At 39.9% G+C, this 25,410-nt stretch overlaps 1 protein-coding gene across 1 annotated transcript; it reads left to right on the top strand.

Moving 5' to 3' along the window:
• LOC111145142 (centrosomal protein 55) lies at positions 1-25,142 on the top strand. Its single transcript, XM_022499829.1, has 9 exons — positions 1-187; positions 2,645-2,839; positions 7,163-7,438; positions 9,679-9,747; positions 17,738-17,888; positions 19,807-20,120; positions 21,424-21,495; positions 22,425-22,550; positions 24,105-25,142. Exons 2-9 carry the CDS (start codon positions 2,657-2,659, stop codon positions 24,303-24,305), a joined length of 1,392 nt encoding a protein of 463 aa, XP_022355537.1. The 5' UTR covers positions 1-187; positions 2,645-2,656; the 3' UTR covers positions 24,306-25,142.
• The last annotated feature ends 268 nt before the right edge of the window (positions 25,143-25,410 follow it).

Below are 25,410 nucleotides of genomic sequence, written 5' to 3' on the forward strand. Positions count from 1 at the left end.
GCGACCAGGGCCCGTAGCCCTGAGGCAGATCTGACGGCGAGGGAGGCGGGATCAGCGGGCGGACAGCGTCGGCTTCGACTCAATCTCTGCCCGTCCTGATATATGTCCCTTTTCCCTGGCGCTTGCCTGGCACCGGGTTGGGAGGCTCACGATCGTCGGCGTGTCGAACCTTCCTTACAGCTTTGCGGTGGGTACTACCATCCTCTTCCCCCCCACCCTTTTTTTTTTGTCACGGAGAGGCCAAGCGACTTGGCTAGGGTCTTTCGTGAAAACATCAATTTACCCATTACCAAGCACATTCATGTCTGTTCTACAAACATCTTCATTTTAGAGGTGAAAAAAAAAAGAAGTGCCTCATTTTGCAGGTTTCCTTTGCCTCCCTGTTTGCCCACACAGCTCCCGTGTGAGGGTTTTTGTAAGATTTTTAAAAGATGTATTTATTTGTTTATTTTGCGAGAGAGGGCGAGCTGATGCACAAGAGGGAGGGCAGAAGGAAAAGCAGAGAGACTCTTACGCAGCCCTGCCAGCAGGGAGCCGACCTGGGGCTCCATCTCAGCACCCTGAGATCACCACCTAAGCTAAAAACACCGACTGTGCCACCCAGGCGTCCCGTTTTTGTAAGATTTGCCTCCGCTTGGGAAGAATGTGGCCTGTAGCCCATGCCTTGTGGAGGTTGTTGGATCGCGGTTTGTTCCGTCACCTGTCCAGCATTTCTAAGATCTCTTCAGCCAAGCAATAAATATGTATTGAGCAGCTGCTGTTAGGTGCTGTGAGTGACAAAAATAATTCAAAGTTCGGCCCCTGAAACAACTGTTGAACAAATTTAAAAAGCAGATGTAGGGTGGGAGTAAACAATGTGTGCTATGGCGTATTAGCTTATACAGAGAGAAGGCTTCCTGAAGAAGGGACAGTGGGTCAAAGTTTGAGAAGTGTGAGCCCTGTGAGTATCAGCCTGCGGGGGATAGAAGAAACAGGGAAGGGAGCTTGGTAGGACTAAGTGGTGGGGCGCTGTGAGATCCCAGCAGGGTCCAGTCCAGAAGCTAGAAACAGGAGAGCGTTTCATTGCAAGAGTTCTGTCCAGAGGTCAGGAACTAATGTCCATAGGTTCCTTCCAGTTCTACTGACCTATATAGTTCCACCATTCTGTGTTTCAGTGATTTGGTTGAAAAATAGTTTTCTGTCTTATCAACTCATTAAACCATGTCAACAATGTGTTATTAACAGAACCCTACAGGGAAGAACTTCCTGTGGCAGCAGGTTCTCAAGATACCATAATCTTGCATTAGCCTTAATTGATTTACTAGTTATCTTAGTCTGTCACCTTGGGCAAAAATCCAGTACTAACCTTCGCTAGATGGTCTGTTCAACTCAGTTTACACAGCTCTAGTGTTTTCAGGCTCTCTGATTTCATACAGGATGACCCCAAAAGTCAATTTTACAGAGAGGCCTAGGTCTCCTCAATTTTTACTGGAAACACTTCTCACTACTTTTCATTTTCTATGTAGTGTTAACTTTACAACTCGAGAAACTTTACTACTTGAGAATTTGTGTCTTTGTTATTTCTTGTCTTCTTTACTGGATTGACAATTCCATTTTGTAAGGGAACATGTCTTTTTCTTTTGTTTCTTCCTCTCTCTCTTTCTTTTTCCAATTTATGCTGCCTGGTAAATCAGATTTTCTTATATTTTTTGAATGCATGAATGGTGCCATATTCCTCTAAATTTCTCAGTCACCATCACTATTTTATCTTAGGACCATAAGGTGGCAAATGCTTTTTAATCTCCCTAATTACAGCTACTGTTACTATATCCACAGTATTTTTCACTATAGATTTTGCTCTAGAGTTAATATACACTTCTCCTAAACTGTTAACTAATACTGTTAGCAGATTCTAAGCTTCTTCTTACTTAATTTGGCCTCTTATTCTTAATTCTTGAGTATTGTGTCTCTTTTTCCTGATCTTGGATTCTCCTCACTTTTGCCTACTGTACTCTCTCAGCGGACTATTTACATAGATTTGAACTAGATCTATCTTCTAAAATAGGACATATCATTATGTCAAGTAATGCCATTTCAGTGCTTATGTTCTCAGAATTATATCATTTACCACCAGCTTTTTATTCCTGGGTAAAATATTTGTTTGTGATCCATTTTGTTCAGCATCCACTTAATGGTTTAATCATTGATCCCCTTTTTTAAACAAAACTTTCTCACTGAAGCATGATACACATACAGAATCCTGCACAAAACATAAGCATCCAAGTTGACATACTTTAAAAATTTTTTGGTTTTAAGACCAGTATGGTTAACATATGGTGTTATGTTAGTTTTAGGTGTACAATATAGTGATTCAACAATTTGGTACATTACTCAGTGTGCATCAAGATAAGTTGACATATTTTTAAGAGGTGAATGCTCCCCATGCATCTACCACCTAGATTAAAAAATAAATATTGATACCAGCAAGCCAGAAGCCTTTCCCAGTCCCTCTCCCATATCCCACTGGTTTGGCTATGTCACTTCTATGAAGAGGGAAATGTTCTTCTATTTAGCAAATAGGTTATTAGACCTTTTCAAACTTCAGACTTGACCTTTTAAACTTAGACTTATTTAAAAATATAATTGTATTTTTTTTTTTTTACAGTTAGTTTCAGGGATGTCTTCCAGAAGTCCCAAAGGTTTAATTAAAGGTAAATGGGGATCAAAGCCTAGTAACTCCAAATCAGAAACTGCATTAGAAAAATTTAGGGGAGAAATTGCGGCCTTAAAAACATCGGTGGATGAAATCACAACTGGAAAAGGAAAGTTGACTGATAAAGACAGACACAGACTTTTGGAGGTGAGTGGCCTTAAAAACCTTTTCAAATTGTAATAAGCTTTACTGTTAGAGGTGAGAAAGTATTTTCCCAATAACGTTGTAATTTAGTTTTTCTTCTCATTCACTAAATGTAAAAAATCAAATTTTAACAATTTCTAAGTGTTCAATGGAGTTCAGATTTTAACGTGAGTGCTTAAAAACCCATTTTATCATATATACTGGCTGCTTTCCAAGTAATCTTTGTTTTCAGATTTTTTGAGATAAAATCATCACCTATATTGTTAAACTGTATACTGTTAAATTTTATTTCAGATTCTCTAATTTACAATTTGTTATGGCATAATCAATAAAGCAGTTAGGAACTTACTAGATTTAAAAATTTATGCTGAAAAAGCATTTGACAAAGTACAGCATCCTTTCATGATCAAAACTCTTAAAAGTGTACGGATAGAGGTACATACCTCAATATCATCAAAGCCATTTATGAAAAACCCACAGCGAATATCATTCTCAATGGGGGAAAAACTGACAGCTTTTTCCCTCAGGTCAGGAACACGGTAGGGTTGTCCACTATCACCACTGCTATTCAACATAGTACTAGAAGTCCTAGTCTCAGCAATCAGACAACAAAAAGAAATTAAAGGCATCCGAATTGGCAAAGAAGAAGTCAAATTCTCACTCTTTGCAGATGGTATGATACTTTATGTGGAAAACAAAAGATTCCACTCCAAAACTGCTACAACTCATACAGGAATTCAGTAAAGTGTCAGGATATAAAATCAATGCACAGAAATCAGTTGCATTTCTTTACACCAACAACAAGATAGAAAAAAGAGAAATTGGGGAATCGATCCCAGTTACAATTGCACCCAAAACCATAAGATACCTAGGAGTAACCTAACCAAAGAGGCCAAGAATCTGTACTCAGAAAACTATAAAGTACTAGTGAAAGAAATCGAGGAAGACACAAAGAAATGGAAAAACGTTCCATGCTCATGGATTAGAAGAACAAATATTGTGAAAATGTCTATGCTACCTAAAGCAATCTACACATTTAATGCAATCCCTATCAAAATACCATCAGTTTTTTTCAAAGAAATGGAACAAATAATTCTAAAATTTATATGGAATCAGAAAAGACCCCAAATAGCCAGAGGAATGTTGAAAAAGAAAGTCAAAGTTGGTGACATCACAATTCCAGACTTCAGGCTTTATTATAAAACTGTAATCATCAAGACAGTATGGTACTAGCACAAAAACAGATACACAGATCAGTGGAACAGAATAGAGAGCCCAGAAATAGACCCTCAACTCCATGGTCAACTAATCTTTGACAAAGCAGAAAAGCATGTCCAATGGAAAAAAGACAGCCTCTTCAACAAATGGTGTTGGGAAAGTTGGATAGCCACATGCAGAATGAAACTGGACCATTTCCTTACACCACACACAAAAACAGACTCATGAAAGACCTAAATATAAGACAGGAACCCATCAAAATCCTTGAGGAGAACACAGGCAGCAACCTCTTTGACCTCAGCCGCAGCAACTTCTTCCTAGAAACATCACCAAAGCAAGGGAAGCAAAGGCAAAAATGAACTATTGGGACTTCATCAAGATCAAAAGCTTTTGCACAGCAAAGGAAACAGTCAACAAAACCAAAAGACAACTGACAGAATGGGAGAAGATATTCGCAAGTGACATATCAGATAAAGGGCTAGTAACCAGAATCTATAAAGAACTTATCAAACTCAACACCCAAAGAACAAATAACCCGATCAAGAAATGGGCAGAAGACATGAACAGACATTTCAGCAAAGAAGACATCCAGGTGGCCAACAGACACATGAAAAAGTGCTCAACATCACTTGGCATCAGGGAAATACAAATCAAAACCACAATGAGATACCACCTCATACCAGTCAGAATGGCTAAAATTAACAAGTCAGGAAATGACAGATGCTGGCGAGGATGCGGAGAAAGGGGAACCCTCCTACACTGTTGGTGGGAATGCAAGCTGGTGCAGCCACTCTGGAAAACTGTATGGAGGTTCCTCAGAAAGTTGAAAATAGAGCTACTCTACGACCCACAAATCATACTACTTGGTATTTACCCTAAAGATACAAATGTAGTGATCTGAAGGGGCACATGCACCCGAATGTTTATAACAGCAATGTCCACAATAACCAAACTATGAAAAGAACCTAGATGTCCATCAACAGATGAATGGATAAAGAAGATGTGGTATATATATACAATGGCATACTATGCAGCCATCAAAAGAAATGAAATCTTGCCATTTGCAACAACGTGGATGGAACTAGAGGGTATTATGCTGAGCGAAATAAGTCAATCAGAGAAAGACAATTATCATATGACCTCCCTGATATGAGGAATTTGAGAGGCAGAGTGGGGGGTTTGGGGAGTAGGGAAGGAAAAAATGAAACAAGATGGGATCAGGAGGGAGACAAGCCATAAGAGACTCTTAATCTCACAAAAGAAACTGAGGGTTGTTGTCAGGGGGGATAGGGAGAGGGTGGTTGGGTTATGGACATTGGGGAGGGTATGTGATATGGTGAGTGCTATGAAATGTGTAAGCCTGATGATTCATAGACCTGTACCGCTGGGGCTAAATAATACATTATATGTTAATAAAAATAATAAAGTGTTAAAAAAGATAAAAGGTAAAAAAATTAATCTTTTATTTTATTTTGTAAAAGTTTTTATTGTTCATGGTTAAAAAATAAATGACCTGTATTAAATAGTATCATTGGATTTCTTTAAAATCTTTTTATAAGCACATTATAAAACTGAATGATTATTCTTTTTAACGCCACATATTGAGGTAAATACTTATTTGAGCATTGAAAAATGATCTATCAAAGATTATTTTGCATTCTGGTGATGGAATCTATTAACTTCCCTGAGAGATCTCTTTCCAGTTCTTCCCACTTTTGACAAGCACTGGTTGTCAAAACTTCATTCCTGTATAATCAATTAAAATTAAACTTCCTCTAACTTCTACCCATTTGTTCTAATTGTACCTTCTACAGCTGCATAGAACAAGTCTATTTTTTACCCATATGACAACTTTTCAGATATTTGAGGAAATCTTGCTTTCTTTTACTTTTCTGTAGACCAACCCCATATTCTTCAGAGTTTCTAACTTCTTAACATCCTGGTTACTTTCCTGGACACTTTGTGATGTGTTCATTTTCCTTCTGAACTTTGCACCCAGTATTGTGCACAGTGGCAAACACAAGTTGAAATTGCACTATTTCCAGTAATCTGGATGCTATACTCTTCAAAAGCCTAAAATTATATGGGCTTTTAAAAAAAAATTATATCATACTACTGCCTTATCTTAGGCTTAAGGCAACTAAAATCCCCTCATCATTTTCACAGGGTCATCTAACTCAGTTTCCCCATTTTTTTTTTTTTTTTTTTTTTAAAGAATTTATTTATTTTGACAGAGAGAGATCACAAGTAGGCAGAGAGGCAGGCAGAGAGAGAGAAGGAAGCAGGCCCCCTGCCGAGCAGAGAGCCCGATACGGGACTCGATCCCAGAACCCTGAGATCATGACCTGAGCCGAAGGCAGAGGCTTAAACCACTGAGCCACCCAGGCGCCCCCAGTTTCCCCATTTTATATTTGAACAACTGCTTCTCCCTTCCACGCCCAAGCAAGTTTGTAGTTTTATGTTGTTTTTACCGTGTTGGCATGTGAAGTCATTCTGTTAACTTGTAACCGGCTCTCCAGAGGTGCTTTGTCCCTTCTGTCCGCAGCAGCTTAACTAGCTGCCTTCTTTATCTTTTAAATCCTTGAAAATGTGAACCCTCCTTCAAAGCTCATCTTTTACATCTGATACCAAATCATTTGTTAACAAAAACAAGTTAATGAATGCATTTTTATCCATTTGTAAGGTTCTGTAATTTTTAAGTTCTGTTGCTTCAAGTTCATTAATGAGCATGTAGCTCTTGTATGACTACTTTTAGCCTTTAAGATGATTAAAACTGGTAGATGAAAGGATGATTATCAGATATTCTTGTGAGAGCCAGCTTTTCTTTAGCTTTCTCTGACCGCTCTTGACAGAGTTGGTTTCTCCTTTCTGTGTCTGTGTCGCATTTATTTTATATATATCCCTTAACTATAGCACTTACCACACTGCATTCATGTGTTGGTTTACCTCTCAGTGAGGTCTCTGAGCATAGGACCTTGGCTTCATTTTCTTTTTGGCCCTGGTGTCTAGTATAATGCTGACTTGATGTATGATAAATCCTTCATAAATGTTGTTTATTTTCATGTTTGACCTGGCTTTGTTCTAAGATTTTTCTTAGTTTATATCTAGAAAATTCGAGTCCTGGAAGCTGAGAGGGAAAAGAATGCTTATCACCTCACAGAGAAAGACAAAGAAATACAGCACCTCAGAGAGCAGCTGAAAGCCAGGTATAGCAACACTGCGTTGCTTGAACAGCTGGAGGAGAAAACAAAGGAAGGCGAGAGGAGGGAACAGCTGTTGAAATCCTTGTCTGAAGAGACAGATGTATTGAAAAAACAGTTGTCTGCTACCACTGCAAGGCTTGCTGAACTTGAAAGCAAAGCCAGTACACTTCGCTTATCACAGGTACTCGCCATTTCTTTAAACCCAGATTTTTTTCCTTTCTGATATAATTTGTAATTCTAGTGAAGAGTGGTTTTATTAAAACACCCTTATCAAGTGATGAAACAGAATAGTATACTAACAGGTTATTTTTTATTCATAGCCTGGTTCCCTCTCCATAAGCAAAAATAGTTAATATGGCTGCCTCCACTCCCCAGACAATTGTTTTGCGCAAGAGAATATTCGGAATACGGAATCCACTATGTCTCCACAACATCTAAGAAGGTTCTCCTCAGATTTCATTCCTGTAGTTTCTATCCTGAGGACAATAGCTTCATTTTGTTGTTGTTTTCAAATTTGAAATACACAATTACAGTATCAAGTATACTCTTGAGCTACAAGTGCTTTTGCTCCCCCTCTTTTGTTTAAACTAGTGTAGCAGAACAAGGAAAGCTTTGTCTGTGATTTCAGATTTTGGTTCTGCCGCTTGCTAATTGTGTGACTGAACAAATTTCTTACCCTTTCTAGCCTTATAGACAATTCTAGAATTCGCCAGACCCTTCTTCTAAACTTCAGTTTACACATTGGTAAAATTGGATAAGAATACTGGAGATTAAAATAGGTGAAGGAGATAAAGAGGTACCAAAAAAAAAAAAAAAAAAGAGAGAGAGAGAGAGAGAGAAACAATACTGGAGATCAAATGTTGTAATATATGTAAATCTCCTTGCATAGTACTTGGCATTAAGTGCTTAGTAAATGGTTTCTTACTGATCAGATCCTTGATTCTTTTGTAATTTTGAACGTTTGGATAATGCTAACACTACAACTATTAATACCACCTATAAAAGAAAATCTGTAGCTTTCAGATATAATATCTCAATGTTATTAAAGGTCTTTGCACTGTCTCTCCCATTTAGAGGAGTCAGAATGATTAAATCAATACATTTATATGTACTCTCATTGATGGGCAGTTGAGTATTTTTATAGGCGAATTTAAAGAGGTTAAGTTTTCCTAGAGAATTTTCACACAGCTAAAATTTGTGAAAATTATAGATTCAAAGTGGTTGCCTAAAATTTTCCTTAAAGCTCAAGGACTGGTTTCTCCACTTTTGAATATGGAAACACAAATCCTGGTAGAAATGAGAACTTTAGAAAATATACTCTTATAATAATTGGAGGGCTATCCACATTAATTTCTGTATTAGTCGGCCTATTTTATTGCTGTAACAACCAACCTCCAAATCTCATGGTCTTATATACAACAAATGTTAATTTTTCCCTCATGTCACAGTCTAGTGCCTGTGGGAGTGAAGGAGGCTTTGCTCTGCAGAGTCACTCAGATCCAGCTTCCTCCCTTTCAGTGGCTCCCTTGTCCTTGCACCAGATCCTCTGTGTACAGCTGTGAGCTAGAGGGAGCATGTGGAGCATGAGGGCAGCGTCTGGGGGCCAGGCCTGGCATTGGCATATTTCACTTTTGCCCACATCCCATTGGACAGAATTCAGTCTCGTGGTCTCACTAACCGCAGGGAAGGCTGGGACATACAGTCCACAATGTGCTCAGGGGGAAACTTGGTGAACTGCCTCTGTCCAAGTTTTTAACCAAGAGGACTAAATCAAGAGGGATAAAGGGCTACTAGGTGAGTGTCTAGAGTATCTTTGGAGAAAAATATTTTGTGATTTCTTTCCAGTGTTCACACAAGTCTGCTTCTTTAAAGCTGTTAGAAGACCGAAATATAGCTTATTATGAGTTTTGTTGGTTAGTCTGGATACCTAACCATCCAACCATCCAACCTCTATTTCTTCTTTGAAAAAATTTTTTAAAAAAGAGAAATTATGTTTTGAGTTCTGTATAATCTGTATGAGCTAATACTAATTAATACCACTAATAAAATATAATTCTAGAAGACAACTTTTATCTTTTGTTTAACAATTTAATATTTTCCAGATTTCATTTTAAATAGTCCGACTGTTTTGTTTTGTCTCATTTTGGTGAGAACCACTGGGCAATTCTTATGCACTGAGGTTATGCTAGTGATCCAGAGAACCTCAGAAGTCAAATTAGATATGAAATCTGCTGAGAGAGTTTCCAGGAGATCTTCCTTCTCCTCTGGTACTCATCACCTGGCATGATGGTTCATCAGCATGTACTAGATCTGGATTTTGAGATGCCCTTGTGAAGTATACTGTGTTATCCTAGAATCAGATATAATGAGGAAACTTCTTTTGTTAAATTTATGATATTAACTAATATTGGTTTATTTCAGACTGTGGCTACAAGCTGCTTCAACTCATCGATGAATGATATTCATGAAATGGAAATACAGTTGCAAGATGTAAGCTCATTTCCTTTTATTTATTTATTTATTTTTTAAGATTTTATGTATTTATTTGAGAGAGAGAGCATGAGGAGAAGCAGAGGGAGAGGGACAAGCAGACTCCACGCTCAGTGTGGAGCTCAATGTGGGGCTTGATCTCATGACCCTGTGATCATGACCCAGCCACCCCTCGTTTTCCTTTTATAAAGTTATGGGAAGAGAAGATTAATTCATTCATTCTTAAATTTCATGGAAATTGACAGAGTTGATGGTGTGACTTGAAAACAGTCTATCTCCCTAGGTTACCACCTATAAGTCTCTTTCTAGACATTCTAGAGGACCACTTCCTCTAGCCATGGTCTCATTAGGTGAGAAAGTCCTAGAAATCACCTCAATAGTTAAAAAATGTTCCTTCTTTGCCTAAATCTTATTGTATTATTATGGTGTATCTTAATTTATAATTTCTTCTCTTGTTTATCCATGAAAGATGTACTCATTCATTTGAAATTCTTCCCTTGGAACCAGGATGTGCTTTTGTAGTTTGAAAAGGGAACATGTTCTTTGTATACTCAGTGCTTCATTCCTATAGAATTTGATATGAGGTCATTCTAGATATTTGGTAAAGCTTTATTATTTCAGAGTTATGTCTTAAATAGATTGATGTGTTTCATTGAGAATTGAATAAGGACTATTATTCACAGTGTATTTTTTCAAGTTTCAGTACCAGATACCCAAAGTATAAAATTCTTGAGTTAAATATTAGGTAGGTATTTTGATTCCAGAAATATTAACTGGCAAGTCTACCCTCCTCTAAGTTCCTCTTAAGATTCCTGTTTTATTTCATCTAGCAAGTGTCCTTGAGGTCTATTTGATCTTCAAAAGAATTTAAATCCCTTGAGTGTCTGTATGGTGGGGTACTATAGTAACCTTATCAAAGTAATTCACCTACAGTTAGATAAAGAAGAAACATAATTTTTAAAGATCTTTCAAAAGCCGTTCTTTGTGGGGGGCCTGGGTGGCTCAGTTATTAAGCCTCTGGCTTTGGCTCAGGTCATGATCCCAGGGCCCTGGGATGGAGCCCAGCATCAGGCTCCCTGCTCAGCAGGAAGCCTACCTTTCCATCTCCCACTCCCCCTGCTTGTGTTCCCTCTCTCACTGTGTCTCTCTGTGTCAAGTAAATAAATAAAATCTTTTAAAAAGTAAAATAAAGAGAAGTTCTTTGTGTTGTATGTTATACTGAACTTTATCATTTTGTGTGTATCAGTACCTACCAGATGCATGTACGTAGGAATAAATCTACACACCTCCTGCTTTCCCCCTTTATTTACTCCAACCGTGCAGGCTTTCTAGCTTTTCCTTCAATACACTGCTTTTTCTTTCTGTTCCCTCTACCTGCCACCCACGCTCTTCCCCCCAGATATCTTCATGACCCGCTTCCCCACTTCATCGTATAATACTTAGTTGTTACTTTCTTGGGTGGGAGGGGTAGTGGGAGTGGGGCCTGAGCCAGAGAGTTGCCTAGCCACCTTTTCTAATAATATAGCTCCAAGACAATTCCTGTTACCTTTCCCTGCTTTTGTAACTTTCCCCCTCATCACACATTACTGTTAAACTTACTTGTTTATTTACTTTATTATATGAGTCTTACATTGGTATATGTTTAATGAGGGAACTGTGTCTGTGGTGTTTTCACTGCTATATGGCCAGTGTCTAGAATATTTGAATTTTATTAGTATCTGAAAATATATGCTGTTGTCTGAAACTTATATATAATTTTAGGTTTCTCAGCATCAACTGCTTCAAATACCAGTTAAAGTTATTCTCAGATAATGACAGTTCTTTGTATGAAAGTAACTTTGAAATGTTACCTGTGTATACCCAAGCTTTTTGTTCTGTTTTATCTTTTCAGCTTAAGGATCACATTGTGCTCCTCTGCTCTGTTTACTTTAGAGAGGCTTTTAGATAAGTGGAGTAAAATTTAACCCAACTTACGTTCAAATGGTCTAGACTGAGCAGGGCCTCCCAGACTCACATGTGACTATGAGACTAGGGGATCTTCATCAAATGCATGTTCTGATTTCACTGGTCGGGTAGGGCCTGAGATTCTGCATTTCCAATAAGCTCCCAGCTACTGCTGCATTAACTTACACATCTGAGAAGCAAGAGATGGTTTAGCTGTGGCTGTCTGTGAGCGCAGGGAGAGCAACCTGGCCCTCTGCTAAGCACAGTGGCTGCCCCATGATCCTGCTTTGGGAGCTCAGCAGTTCCAGGCCCTCACCCCTGCTCTAAGCTCCCACAAATCGGCCTGGAACACTTTGCCCACCTATTTTAAGAATTAGCATTTGCGGGCGCCTGGGTGGCTCAGTGGGTTAAAGCTTCTACCTTCAGCTCAGGTCATGATCTCAGGATCCTGGGATGGAGCCCCGCATCAGGCTCTCTGCTCAGCAGGGAGCCTGCTTCCCCCACACACACACCGCCCGCTCTCTGCCTACTTGTGATCTCTGTCAAATAAATAAATAAAATCTTTAAAAAAAAAAAAAAAGAATCAGTATTTGCTATGCTAAAATGAGCCCTAAAAACCCATGTTCACCTTTCTTAAGGCCTAGCTGTGTCATTCCTCAGCTACCATTTTGGTCTGACTGACATTTTGAAATAATTACATGGAGTTGGTACTGTAAACACTGTACAGTGTCATTAACTTGCAAGCCAGATAGGCTAAGAGGCAGCTGAAATAGGCATTTCCTGCTTTTAATTTTTAAAATCTGATTTTTAGGGGTGCCTGGGTGGCTCAGTGGGTTGAGCCAATGCCTTTGGCTCAGATCATGGTCTCTGGGTCCTACGATCAAGCCCCACATCGGGCTCTCTGCTCAGCGGGGAGCCTGCTTCCCCTCTCTCTCTGCCTGCCTCTCTGCCTACTTGTGATCTCTCGCTCTGTCAAATAAATAAATAAAATCTTTAAAAAAAAATAAAATCTGGGGCACCTGAGTGGCTCAGTGGGTTAAAGCCTCTGCCTTCAGCTCAGGTCATGAACCCTGGGTCCTGGGATCGAGCCTCACATCAGGCTCTCTGCTCAGCATGGAGCCTGCTTCCTTCTCTCTCTGCCTGCCTCTCTGCCTACTTGTGATCTCTGTCAAATAAATAAATAAAATCTTTTAAAAATAATAATAATAATAAAATCTGATTTTTAAGCAGAATGTAGGAAAGATAAATAATTATTAGTTTTTTATTTAGAAAAATTTCAAATTTATAGAAAAGTTATAAGAATGAAAATGGTACGTAGAGCACACATATACTCTTTACTAAAATTCAAACATTGTTAACATTTTGCTCCATTTTATACCTCTTTCGGTCCCCACCCTACCCTCCCCGACACATATTTTTTTTTTCTGAACTATTTGAGAGTGAGATGCATAGATTATGGCCTTTAAAACCCTTATACTTCAGTATCTGTTCCTCAGAATGAGATGTTCTCATATGTGACTACAGTACAGATAACAACTTTATTTTTTTTTTAAGATTTTATTTATTTATTTGACAGAGAGAGAGATCACAGGTAGGCAGAGAGGCAGGCAGAGAGAGGAGGGAAGCAGGCTTCCCGCTGAGCAGGGAGCCCGATGCGATGCGGGGCTCGATCCCAGGATCCTGAGACCATGACCTGAGCCGAAAGCAGAGGCTTAATCCACTGAGCCACCCAGGCGCCCCAACAACTTTATTTTTTTAAAAAGATTTTATTATTTGAGGCAGAGAGAGAGCACAAGTGGGGGTAGGAGCAGAGGGAGAAGCACGCGGGAGAGAGCTTGGTCCTGAGATCACGACCTGAGCTGAAGGCAGATACTTAATCGACTGAGCCACCCAGGCGCCCCCAGATAGCAACTTCAATAAATTTAACACGGACACTATACTTCTGTGCAATCTACCATCCATATTCCAGTTTTGTCAATTTTGCCCACTTCTGTTCCATATTTTTACTGATAACTTAAGAGGAAATGTTAAATGCATGCCTAACAGGTACGGAGAGGACACAAAGCTGCAGGAGATAATAATTCAATGGTAACTCTAAAGATGCAAAACTAATATCAGCATTTATTGATGACCATCAAATCCACTTATTATTGATACTATTTAGAGAAAAAAGTAAATGCCAAAGTTGGTGAGAAGAGGCCAGGGGAAAAGAAATGTTGACTCCTTTACTGAAGTAACATCGCCATCACCTGGCCTTTCAGAATGTTGCACCTCAAATCTTCATCCCATAGTTCTGTTTTTCCTACTTAAGTAATGTATGGACAGGTTCATTTAAAAGAAGAAAATTTCATTACCATCCAATGCTGACTTGAATTACTTATATTGAAATGTTTCTTAATGATGGGCAATTTTAAAATTAGATATAAAATCAGGTATCTTTAGCATCTAACACATATGATTTATAAATATTTGGATACATGCATGCTTTTTGAGTCCTATAACATTACCTCTTTTGTCAGTTAAATTTGAGAATGTAATACAGAGCAGATGTACATTATCTCTACTTTACAAATGAATCCTTAAGCTCTGCGAGGAAGACTCATGTTATAACTGCCTGACAGGTGCAGAGAGAAAAGTGTGTGGCCAAGTGACTGGAGGGCCCTGGACTAAGTCCTTGATCCCAGAGGCTGCCTCTGTCTCTCTAATCCATTTCTTAGTTCTACAGAAAACAGACACGGAAAATTCTTTAAGCCCCATGTCTAGATGCTCACAAGTCTGTACAATGCTCACGGAAGGAGCCTACCAAAGGTTAGAGGAACTCTCTAGACTTTAAGAGTTTTTATATAGACAGATCTTTTCAGACTTGAAGCTCAGCCATTTTTATCTTAAATGGAGAGAAAATCTTATCCTGAAAGAAGATGCCCTGATGCACAACTGAGAATGTCCAGTATGTTCCTTACCACTTTCCCTCCTCACCCCCTAGGGTGAGACGCCAGCATGTGGGGGAGGGGAGTCCCTCTTTTTTCAGTACATTTACAACAAATGCAGGGTGATTCAAAAAGAATTGAGCATTTCTGGAAATGTATTCCAGTATGTATGTTTTACTTCAGTCCGCTTTGACTGGGCAAATTTTTGGCAAGAAATTTATGTTTGTACTATCTTTTTTTGGCCCCCCCGAAGGATATGAAATGATATGTCCTGGCTGCCATTGGTGATAATAGATTTCAACAGGTCTGGGATGAATTAAGGCACAAGGGGTACATATGAGGCACTTGTTAAAAATCATAGAAATAGCTATGATAGTTCTGTTACAAAGGGGTTTGAAATTCATTTTCATATATTCCTTGGTTTATGAGTGATAGTTTTTTGAAAGTGTTCGATTCTTTTTGAATCATTCTAAATGGATTGTTCTTCTGTGTATAAGGAACTTCTAGATTCTTTCATGCCTTTTCCTCCCTTCCTGAATACTCTCAAACTTCTCTTTGGACTAGAGACCTGCATGGGTGCTTGCTGGTTCTTGGGAACCACTGTTCCTCCAACTCCATGTCATCACCATTGTTTATCAAGTACATGAATGGAACGATGCAAATTCTAAACAAGCCTGGGCCCAACTGTCCTGGGGCTCATGATCTAGTTCAGATAAGAACTACCATCAGGACAAGTACAATCAAGGTCATGAGTGTAAAATGTCAAATAGACTGAATGGACATTAAAATCAGTGTTGGCTTACACAGGAAAGGGAGCTTGGTGAGGACACTTATGGTGAGGAGCCTTGAAAGACGGGCTTGGATGCATGGGAACTTGATGAAAACGTGGGATTTAAGTGGGTAGGTTATCTAGGGAGGAGTTTTAGGGCATTCTGGGCTCAGAGGGTGTGTGTAGTTGTGTGGACAGCAAGGTGGCAGTGGAGGCCAGAAATGAATGGCCAGGCTGTAACCTGAAGAGATGGGAAGAGGCAGATTATGGACCATTTTAATGTTAGCCTAAGGGAACACAGCTTCGTTTTAGCAAGTGGTGTCATGAAGCTTTCAAAAATTCTGAATTTTCAAAAATTCAAAAAAAAATAATTAAAATGATTTAGCACTTTGGGGGAAAGGGGGAAAGGTTGAACTGAACTTATTAAGAGTAGTTCTTTTTCCCCTCAAAATAGTGATCATTGTTTTAATTAACCGAAAGCTTTTGGTGATAGCCTGTGTCTCCTCTTAATCTTATAATGGGGAAATTACCTTCCAAATGAGACTCTGTATTGTTGAGCAAAAAATGGAGACTTTTTTCCTTTTTTCTCTTAATCCAAAAACAGGATTTACCAAGATCCAACAGCAAATCATTGCTTAAGTAGGCATCCCTGTGGGGGCAGACGGGTCATAGCACAGGCACCAGGGCCCAAGGACTCAGCAAAAACGAGCTTGCCTGTCGTGAAGGGGCATTCACATCATTATGTGGGCCTCCTTCTGGGATACTTCGTAACATTTTACACGTGTGACATCAGGCTTAGATGTACTGGCCTCTCTACCAAATGGTCATTGGGACTTACTTTCCCAGCCTCTCAGGAACTAAGAAAGAAAAAGGGACAGTCCCATCTCCTTAGACTGAACTTCCAGGTTAGAAAGGAGAGAACAGTTATAATCTCGTTGCCATGGTGATGCTGTATAAGAATTTCTAGGCTTCCCCCCAGCCCCAGCACCACCAGACAGTTGTCTTTTTTGCTAGCTTTCAACTTGAATCTGTGCCCCACTTTCAATAACAAAACTAGGGTAGGGGACGGAGGGGGAGGGTTGTGAGTGATTGCTGGAGATAGTGGGCTGGCCTGGCAGACTCCTTTGGTTTTGCCTTTGACTGAATTTTCCAGGATCAAGATGTTAAGAACAGTGAGAGCTAGATTCAGAAGGTATATGAATTTGCCCTAGTTGATAATAATTCACCACCTCATGAATCTTCATGCCCTTGTCCCTATATACCACCTCATCTTACCCACTTAACGTAGTTTATTCTGTGAGGCTTTGCCAGGGTCTTGCCACAGATCAGGTGGCATGAGGTTTTCAAACTCAGGCTAGGTGGCCAGGTAAGCCAATCAGAGCCTGTCTAGTTTCTTGAGGGAAAGATTCAACTAAAATGAAAAACCGATGTTAGCAGTGACAGTAAAGTGAATCAGTTTCCCTGTTACCAGCTAACTTAAACAGACACTGCCTGCTTTATTAGTATTATCCTATCATCAAGTGATTTCTGGAGTACATATTATACACAAAGCCAGGAATCCTCCCAGAAGAGCATGGTCTGCCACTTCAAGGAACTTACTATTTGAAAGACATAGTAACCACAGATAAAAAGCTGAAGATGTTTAGTCAAATGATTTATTGTTTGATAAAATATAAAATTTAAAACTATGTAGCCATATATTTATATAACAACTGAGTTCTTAAGCCCCCGTGCAAACCACGTGAGTGATTGCAGTGTGGGCTTTTTACTTGTGTTGTAAGAGACGTAAAGGATGAGAATTGGTGATAAAGAGGGTAGTGGCTCTTTACGTTTGATTCTCTGAGAAGTAGCCGTGAGATGGAGTTCAGAGTTCAGGTTACTGGACAGCAGCGTCTGTGAAGGAGAAAGGGGTAGCAAGATTGGGCAGGGGACACCAGCAGACCAGGCGGCTGGGTCTGACTGTGCCTCTGTCCTCATGGGGAGCTCCTGAGCGGAGTTGTGTAGGGTGGAAGTCTCTGGAGCAGGGCTTGTCTACCTTCGCCACAGAGGCGTTCTAGTTTATGGAGAAAGACATGGACAGATGCAAAGCAAATTGTGTATAGGAGACAGCAGACAAATGAACTTGGCCCCATGGAAACATGGCTTCTCTGTGGTGTGAGGTGCTCCGAAGGAGCTTGATGTCACAACGGATCTCCAGGTTGCGAACCATGTAGTGGTGTAGATTTCTACTACATGAACCATGACAATTTCTTTGTACTCGGAAAGGCTACATCATTGGGGCTCTCTTATCCATTTTAAGGTTTTAATTTTTTTTATTTTATTAATGATTTGCTTTCATTTTCATTTTGAGGCTCTGGAGAAAAATCAGCAGTGGCTTGTGTATGATCAACAGCGGGAGGCCTACGTAAAAGGACTTTTAGCCAAGATCTTCGAGTTGGAACAGAAATCAGAAACAGTTGCTCATTCACTCCCACAGCAGACCAAAAAGACTGAATCAGAAGGTACTGGTATAGAAATGTTCTTTCGGGGTAGGCCTGCCTGACATTTTCCAAAAGAAGAGATTCGTCAAATTTAGATTTTTATAAATGTGTTAGAAAGTGAATTAAGCAAGTCTTATAACTCTGAAGTAAGAAAGACCATGTTAGCAAGTCTGTTTTCTCATTGTTTTCTGAAGAAAAGGGACAGAGGGGGCGCCTGGGTGGCTCAGTGGGTTGAGTCTCTGCCTTCAGCTCGAGTCATAATCTCGGGTTCCTGGGATCGAGCCCCGCATCGGGCTCTCTGCTCGGCAGGGAGCCTGCTTCCCCCTCTCTCTCTGCCTGCCTCTCTGCATACTTGTGATCTCTGTCAAATAAATAAATAAAATCTTAAAAAAAAAAAAAAGAAAGAAAAGGGACAGAGGCACAGGGTCATGGATCTCTGGCAGTTCTGAAGGCACATGAAATTTTCTCCTTCATCCACGTCCTTCCTCACCTTCAAAGATCTTCAACTTCATTTCTCCTGGAGTTGGCCTTGTCACTGGTTGCCTTTTTACTCTGCTTCCTTTCACACATTCATATCACTCCCAGGAAAAGGAATACATCTTATAGCTGATTCTTCAGTCTTTTGAGTCTCCCACAGAATTGAAATGAGCGCTCCTCGGGAGAATGCAGGCTTTTTGCCAAGTGCTTTGCAGCTTCCTTTGCATGGAGTTTCACAAGAACCCTATGAGGTGGGGCAAGAGGGCTCATTTTACAGACGGGGAAATCGGTTCAGCAGTTCTAGATGATGAGCTGAGAAAAGAAGAGAAACCCCCATGCAAAGCATTTGTTAGAAGACTGACAGCCCTAATGGGACTGAAGTTTGAATTTTGAATTATGTAAAGAGAAGGCTAAAGAAAGGCAGGCAAGGCTCCTAATCTTGGAGCTTCATGTTTGAATATTTAAAATGAAGATAATAGTAAAAAAGAAAATACAAAAAGAATTAGGGACAAAATTACTTTATTGTAATGCCATTATAAGAATATTACACATAGGGGCACCTGGGTGGCTCAGTCGCTAAGCCTCTGCCTTTGGCTCAGGTCATGATCCCATGGTCCTGGGATGGAGCCCCGCATCAAATCAGGCTCCCTGCTCAGTGGAAGCCTGCTTCTCTCTCTCCCACTCCCCCCGCTTGTGTTCCCTCTCTCACTATGTCTCTGTCAAATAAATAAATAAAATCTTAAAAAAAAAAAAAAGAATATTAAAGTAAGATTTTAGTGGTGGGCTAAGTCTAATTTCTTTCTTTCGTGATATAGTGTTCTCTGTGTGTATGTGTTTTATCAAAGTAATAGAAGCTCTTGTTAAAGTAATTTGATAGTAATATAGAAGGGCCTGCCCCTCTCTTTCCTTCCCATCCCAATTGCTCTTTCTCCCTCCCATCAGGGCAGCTGCTTTTAACATTTTTGTTTTTAATTTTGGTAATTATATATATAAATAATGAGCTTATGTCTCCATTTGTTGATTTATCTTCTTTAGACATTAGTTACTTTCCCTTCCCATAGAATAGCTATATTACTGTTTCTAGTTCTTCTGTTTTTTAGGTTTACTTCGAATAATGAACCTGAATTCTTTCTTGTTCCGTCAGCAACCCTATCTCTTCATTTTGTAAGATCTGATTTATAGGGGTGCCTGGGTGGCTCAGTGGATTAAGCCTCTGCATCCGGCTCAGGTCATGATCTCAGGGTCCTGGGATTGAGCCCCACATCGGGCTCTCTGCTCAGCGGGGAGCCTGCTTCCCCCTTTCTCTCTGCCTGCTGCTCTGCCTAGTTGTGATCTCTCTCTCTTTGCATCAAATAAATAAAATCTTTAAAAAAATCTGATTTATAGAAATGTGTGTAGTTTTAACTTCTCAGGAATATTATTTATTGTATAAAGTGTGTTGTGCCTGATGTGTTTGTCAAAGGTTATCTTCAAGAGGAAAAGCAAAAATATTACAACCATCTTTTGGCAAATGCAAAAAAAGATCTTGAGGTTGAACGACAGACCATAACTCAGTTGAGTTTTGAACTTAGTGAATTTCGAAGAAAATATGAAGAAACCCAAAAAGAAGTTCAAGACTTAAATCAACTGTTGTCTTCACAAAGAAAGGCAGATGTACAACATCTGGAAGACAGTAGGCATAAAACAGAGAAAATACAAAAGCTCAAGGAAGAGAATGATATTGCTAGGGAAAAACTTGAAGAAGAGAAGAAGAGATCAGAAGAGCTCTTATCTCAGGTGAGCCTAAGTAAGACTTTCCATGCTCCCGAATTCAAAATTGTCATGGTACCTGCCAGTGTCAGGGACTATTTTAACCACTAGGGAACCAGCAAGGAACAAAACAAGTTCCTGCCTTGCATGGGATTCTTCTTTAGAATGGAAACAGACCATAAGCAAGCACCAAAATTACCAAATAAATTCAAGAATATAAAGCAGGACAACATGACATGGAGAAATTCGGGGCCAGAGATGGTATTTGGATAAACACCTTTTGGCAAGAAGGAACCAGTCAGTTGAGCGACTGGGAATTCCCTCCTGTACACAGAGGCTTTCTGTGAGAAGGAGGTAGGGGTGTATGAGAAGCCAGAAGGTGTGAAGCAAAGAGGGGAATCGGCACTGGTTCCCAGGCTGGCACTTTGATCATGATGACAGTGTGCTCAAGTGAGTTTTCACAGTACCTTCCATGTTCTTATACTCACCACCTTCTGCCAGGATGTCTGTGTCAGTGACAGTGGAGTTGCTAAGTTAGGATGATTAGAACCGCATACTACTGCAGCAGAAACCATTCATTTAAATCTTGTTGGGCAGCATGGAATAGTGGAAAAAAACATTATTCAGGGTCCATACCTGGTCTGTAGTTCAGGACGTGTGACCTTGGGAAAATCAGCTACCTTCTCTGACTTGCAGATCTCTGATGTGTCAAATTAGTCACAACAATCTCTTTTTGCTTCCTGGGACTTTTGTGAAGGTCAGCTGGGAGAATGTGAAAGTGCTTTGTAAAACCAAGGGGCTGGGCAGATGTTCATTTTTGCTACTATTAGAATAGGAAGTCATTTTTAAACATTATCCGGAAGTTGAGAGAGGGATTAAAACACAGTCTGTAACATTTGCTTTCTTAGTCTTTACCACCCTGGCTTCTGCCTACAGGCACGAGCAGTGATATTTACAAAAGATGAAGCAGAAATGGTCGGGAATTTTATTCCACCTCTGCGGGCAAGGAGGGCAAGGCACTGCCAGCTTTGTTATCCTACTCAGAAATACTGGTGGATGTTAGAACTTCCAGGGAAGTGGGTGTGTGTACTGCAGAGTTGGGCGCTGTTCCTTGACGTCGTCGAGCAGTCTGCCCCAGGGATCTCTCAGCCAGGGCGGGACTGCTCAGCTGCTTCAGTCGATAGCTACCCGACAGGCAGCGGCAATGACTCAGCCCGGCGAGTAGGTGCGGTCCCCAGTAGAGATGTGAGATTTGTGAGCCTCTCCTGCATCCCAGCTCATGCAGTAAAAGATCGGATATGACAGTGTTGGCTCTGTTTACATCTGACAGGTCCAGTTTCTTTACACGTCTCTGCTAAAGCATCAAGAGGAACAAACAAGGGTTGCTCTGCTGGAACAACAGGTACTTCTCGGGGTTGCAGCTATATTTGACTAAACTTGTTAGGAAATGGGATGTTTCCTCACATTTACACTGTTCTGTGAAGAACCATTTGAAAGTCATGAGGTTTTGTTGTTGTTGTTGTTGTTGTTGTTTGTTTGTTTTTTTTTAGAGTGGAACCAATTGAGCAGGGGGTAGGGGGTATGGGCAAAGGCATGGGGAGAGAGAATCTTAAGCGGGTTCCATGCCCATGCTCCATGCGGGGCTCAATCTCACAAACCCAAGATCATGACCTGAGCCAAAGTCAAGAGTTGGACACTTAACCAACTGAGCAAGCCAGGTACCCTGCAAGATGTTTTTAATAAACTCTAATAACAGCAAAAAATTAAGTGACTATCTGATAGTCATGTATTCCTGTCTTTAAGATAAGCCAAATTGGCTGAGATGGCAATTGTTTGACAGGGTGATGTTGGCCTGGGAAATTTTATTCTTCCCCACGCAGCTTCTGTAGTCCCTACTCTAGCCTACCGGGATCTCCCCGAGAGGGCTACCTTATAACTTCCAGAGAACTCAGAGAGATACCATTTATTCTCAGAACAGAGAGCAGAGGTTTTCAGTGTATTCCAAACCAGGGAACAGCCATTGCTTTCCCTTCTTCCCCTTCCCCACAAAAGGGGGTGGGGAGTGGGAGAAAGTCCAACCAGCAACTTCTGAAGCTCCTCCTCACTCACCTACACTTCAAGCATGGGCTTTGCTCCTTGGATAAACCGAAAACTGAACTGAACTGAACTGTAGCTGTAGCTTCTTCATTTAGCAACATCTCATTGTCCTCAGATGAATTCTTGCTGGGAGGGCACACGCTTGCCTCTAATAAAAACTTTCAAGCTTCTAGTCAGGGGAACTGGACAGTATATATTAACCTGTGATTTTCTTGTCCCGGGCATTTGTTCCAGATGCAGGCATGTACTTTAGACTTTGAAAATGAAAAACTTGACCGTCAAAATATGCGGCACCAACTGCATGTCATTCTTAAGGAGCTCCGAAAAGCAAGAAATCAAATAACACAGCTGGAATCCTTGGTGAGTCTGGAATGGTTAAACTAAAACTCATTTTCTTCTTTCTCTTTCTTTTTCTTTCTCTTGCTACCATTTTCCCATTTTCCCATTGATTTATCAGACCAGTTCCCAAACTAGGAGGATACAGCTTAAGAGTGGCTATTTCTCAAATTGTAGACAAAACCCCTGCTTCATCTGAAGCCACTGCCTTTTGAGCATCAATTCAGAGCCCTGAAAAGGGACATTATGTGCCTCTGCATCGTGCCAGCCTTGGCGGTACCTGGGATCATGTCTGTCCCCCACCTCCCGCCACCTCCCAGCGTGGCATGTGGATTCTAGAGGCAGGACACAGGGGCTGCCCTGGGGGAGTGTGGGGGGAAGGGAGCGCAGTTGTAAATCCTCAACTGAAACTATGTTTTTCTATTTAAAAAGAAAGGAAGAAATGCCATTTTTAGTGATAATGGATTGTTCCTGTTAATACACTGTTTTAGGCATATTGAGCTAAGCACATTTTGTGGGTTACATTGAACACATAATCATTTAAAACATAAACCTTTTAAATAAGACTTTTTTCTATGAGAAAGTAATTTTTGACTTACTGTTTTCATCTTACTAATAAACTTTTTGACTAAGCCTGTTGGGATCCATGTTTGTTTGTGTTTATGTCCCATTAGCACATATTTCATACATGATCCTAGTAGGGCAGAATATTTGCAGATGGTGAAATGTTACGAATAGAATTCCTCAGTTTTTGAAGGAGGAAAAAAACCCAGTTGTTAAAAAAAATCATTTGTAGCTTCTTTATGAATAAAAGACAAAATATGTTTTGACTGTTTTTTAGTACATAATTGATTTTGACCATTTATATTATTTGAAGTTGAAATTTATAATTAATTTCTGTTACTGTTTTTCAAAGTATAGGAAGCTGGAGGGTATACAAAAGAATCCATAGTTTTCCTGTGCTTTTCTTTGTGTCCCTGCTGTCATTTCATCTTTAGAGTATACTGTATGTTATTCCTTTTTAGACTTTATCAACTAGTCTAAGTTCCTCAAAAAAAAAAAAAAAAGGAAAAAGGAAAGTCATGAAGGTATTATGCAATACTTCCATCATTTCTGTTTGTAACCTGTTTGATCAGCTAACATTTTTTGCTACTGTTAATTCTATGTTTTGTTTTGTTTTGTTTTTAAGATTTTATTTATTTGACAAAGAGAGACTCAGCAAGAGAGGGAACACAAGCAGGGGGAGTGGGAGAGGGAGAAGCAGGCTTTCACTGAGCAGGGAGCCCGATGAGGGGCTCCATCCCAGGACCCTAGAATCATGACCTGAGCAGAAGGCAGACACTTAAAGGTTGAGCCACTCAGGCACCCCTATGTTATTATTATTATTATTTTTTTTTATGGCTGAACTTGCCCCTTTAAAAAAAAAAACTAGCAAATTTTGTCAGCCTCGTTACATGGGTCTACATTTACGTTTGGCTCTAAGTATTTTAATAAAACCTATTCACGTAGACAACTAATCCTAGTACTTTGTGGGTCATCTGGGTAATTTATAACCACCTCCAATCATTTATTTTTCAGAAGCAGCTTCGGGAGCTTGCCTTCACAGAGCCACTAGTCACTTTCCAAGGAGAGTCTGAAAACAGAGTAAAAGTTGCCTCACCAAAAAGTCCCTCTGCTGCACTCAATGAAAGCCTGGTGGAATGTCCCAAGTGCAATATACAGTATCCAGCCACCGAACACCGGGATCTCCTCGTCCATGTTGAATACTGTTCCAAATAGCAATATAATTATTGTTTCTGTGTCAAAAGGTTCAATACTGTATCTTATGTTCGCTTATGGACATTTTGAATTACTTGTTTCACGTCTCCTATAAGAAACTGCCTCTCTCCCTTTGAGAGTCTGGCACAGGAGAGAATCATTGTATTTTTTGGGCTGCTTTGCATTTTCCTTGGCAATGATACCTCCCTGAGATGGTTCATCTTCAGGTTTCGGAGACCAAATGTGTGAGCTGAGACAGCTGATACTTTGCACTGTTAAAGTACTTGATGAGGAAAAGATATTTCAGGTGATTGCTTGTGTGCTAAATCTGTTGTACCAGCAAGCAAATATTTTATGTTTTGTAGATTTTTAAAAATCAAAGTTAACTAACCAAGAATCTTACTGTGTTGGCTTTTGTATCCGAGATTTGTAAACCTACAATTCTGATTTTCACGGCCATTATAAGGTGGTAATACTTCCTATATCTTTCCCTTTCTTTTATAAGGCGGTTATTAGAAAAGTTGGAAATTTTCTTGATCTTTTTTGCTGCTCCCTGTTGAAACCGAGCTATGTTCCAAGCACAAAGCAGATTCTGCTTAAGGAATACTCAGTGGCCAACACAGTGTTCTCTTTCACGCTAACTGGCTATAACTTCAACTTGAATTTCATTAGCACATGGTGGTCAGTTAAAGATGTTAAAATGAATTTTAGCAAAACCATCCAGCCCTCTCATTTGATTGGCAGGTATTTATTTATTTTTGGCACTCAAGGTTGGGCAATGTAATGAGCAGATATTTGCTTATCTGAATATATATTTTTATACATGTGAGTGTAAACCCCTAATTTTTTTTATTTCTTCAGGTTTTCTAAAATGCTGGACACTGGGCTACTGTTAGTAATATAAAGGAGAAAAGAATAAAATTATTTAATAAGTTTTAATATGTCTAGTGTATATCTGCATAGGTAGGTATTCTCAGATTTCTACCCTGAGAGGTGTGCCTGGTTAAGGACTCACAGTGTAAAATGATAAGGTAGTTAAAGATCCATTGGAAGCAAAAACTATAGGAGGCCTAGAAATGTTAAGCAGAATCCCCACAATCACTTAAAAAAGAAACACACGCATTCT

This window comes from Enhydra lutris, unplaced genomic scaffold, assembly GCF_002288905.1.
Source record: "Enhydra lutris kenyoni isolate GAN:26980312 unplaced genomic scaffold, ASM228890v2 scaffoldscaffold12, whole genome shotgun sequence".
NCBI classification, from domain to species: domain Eukaryota; kingdom Metazoa; phylum Chordata; class Mammalia; order Carnivora; family Mustelidae; genus Enhydra; species Enhydra lutris.

Excerpts from the sequence above, each read along its gene's own strand:
- LOC111145142 (XM_022499829.1), top strand. The coding sequence starts at position 2,657 with ATGTCTTCCAGAAGTCCCAAAGGTTTAATTAAAGGTAAATGGGGATCA. Across the intron at positions 9,748-17,737 it reads TGGAAATACAGTTGCAAGAT|GCTCTGGAGAAAAATCAGCA; the intron begins GTAAGCTCATTT and ends TTTCATTTTGAG. Across the intron at positions 21,496-22,424 it reads TTGCTCTGCTGGAACAACAG|ATGCAGGCATGTACTTTAGA; the intron begins GTACTTCTCGGG and ends CATTTGTTCCAG.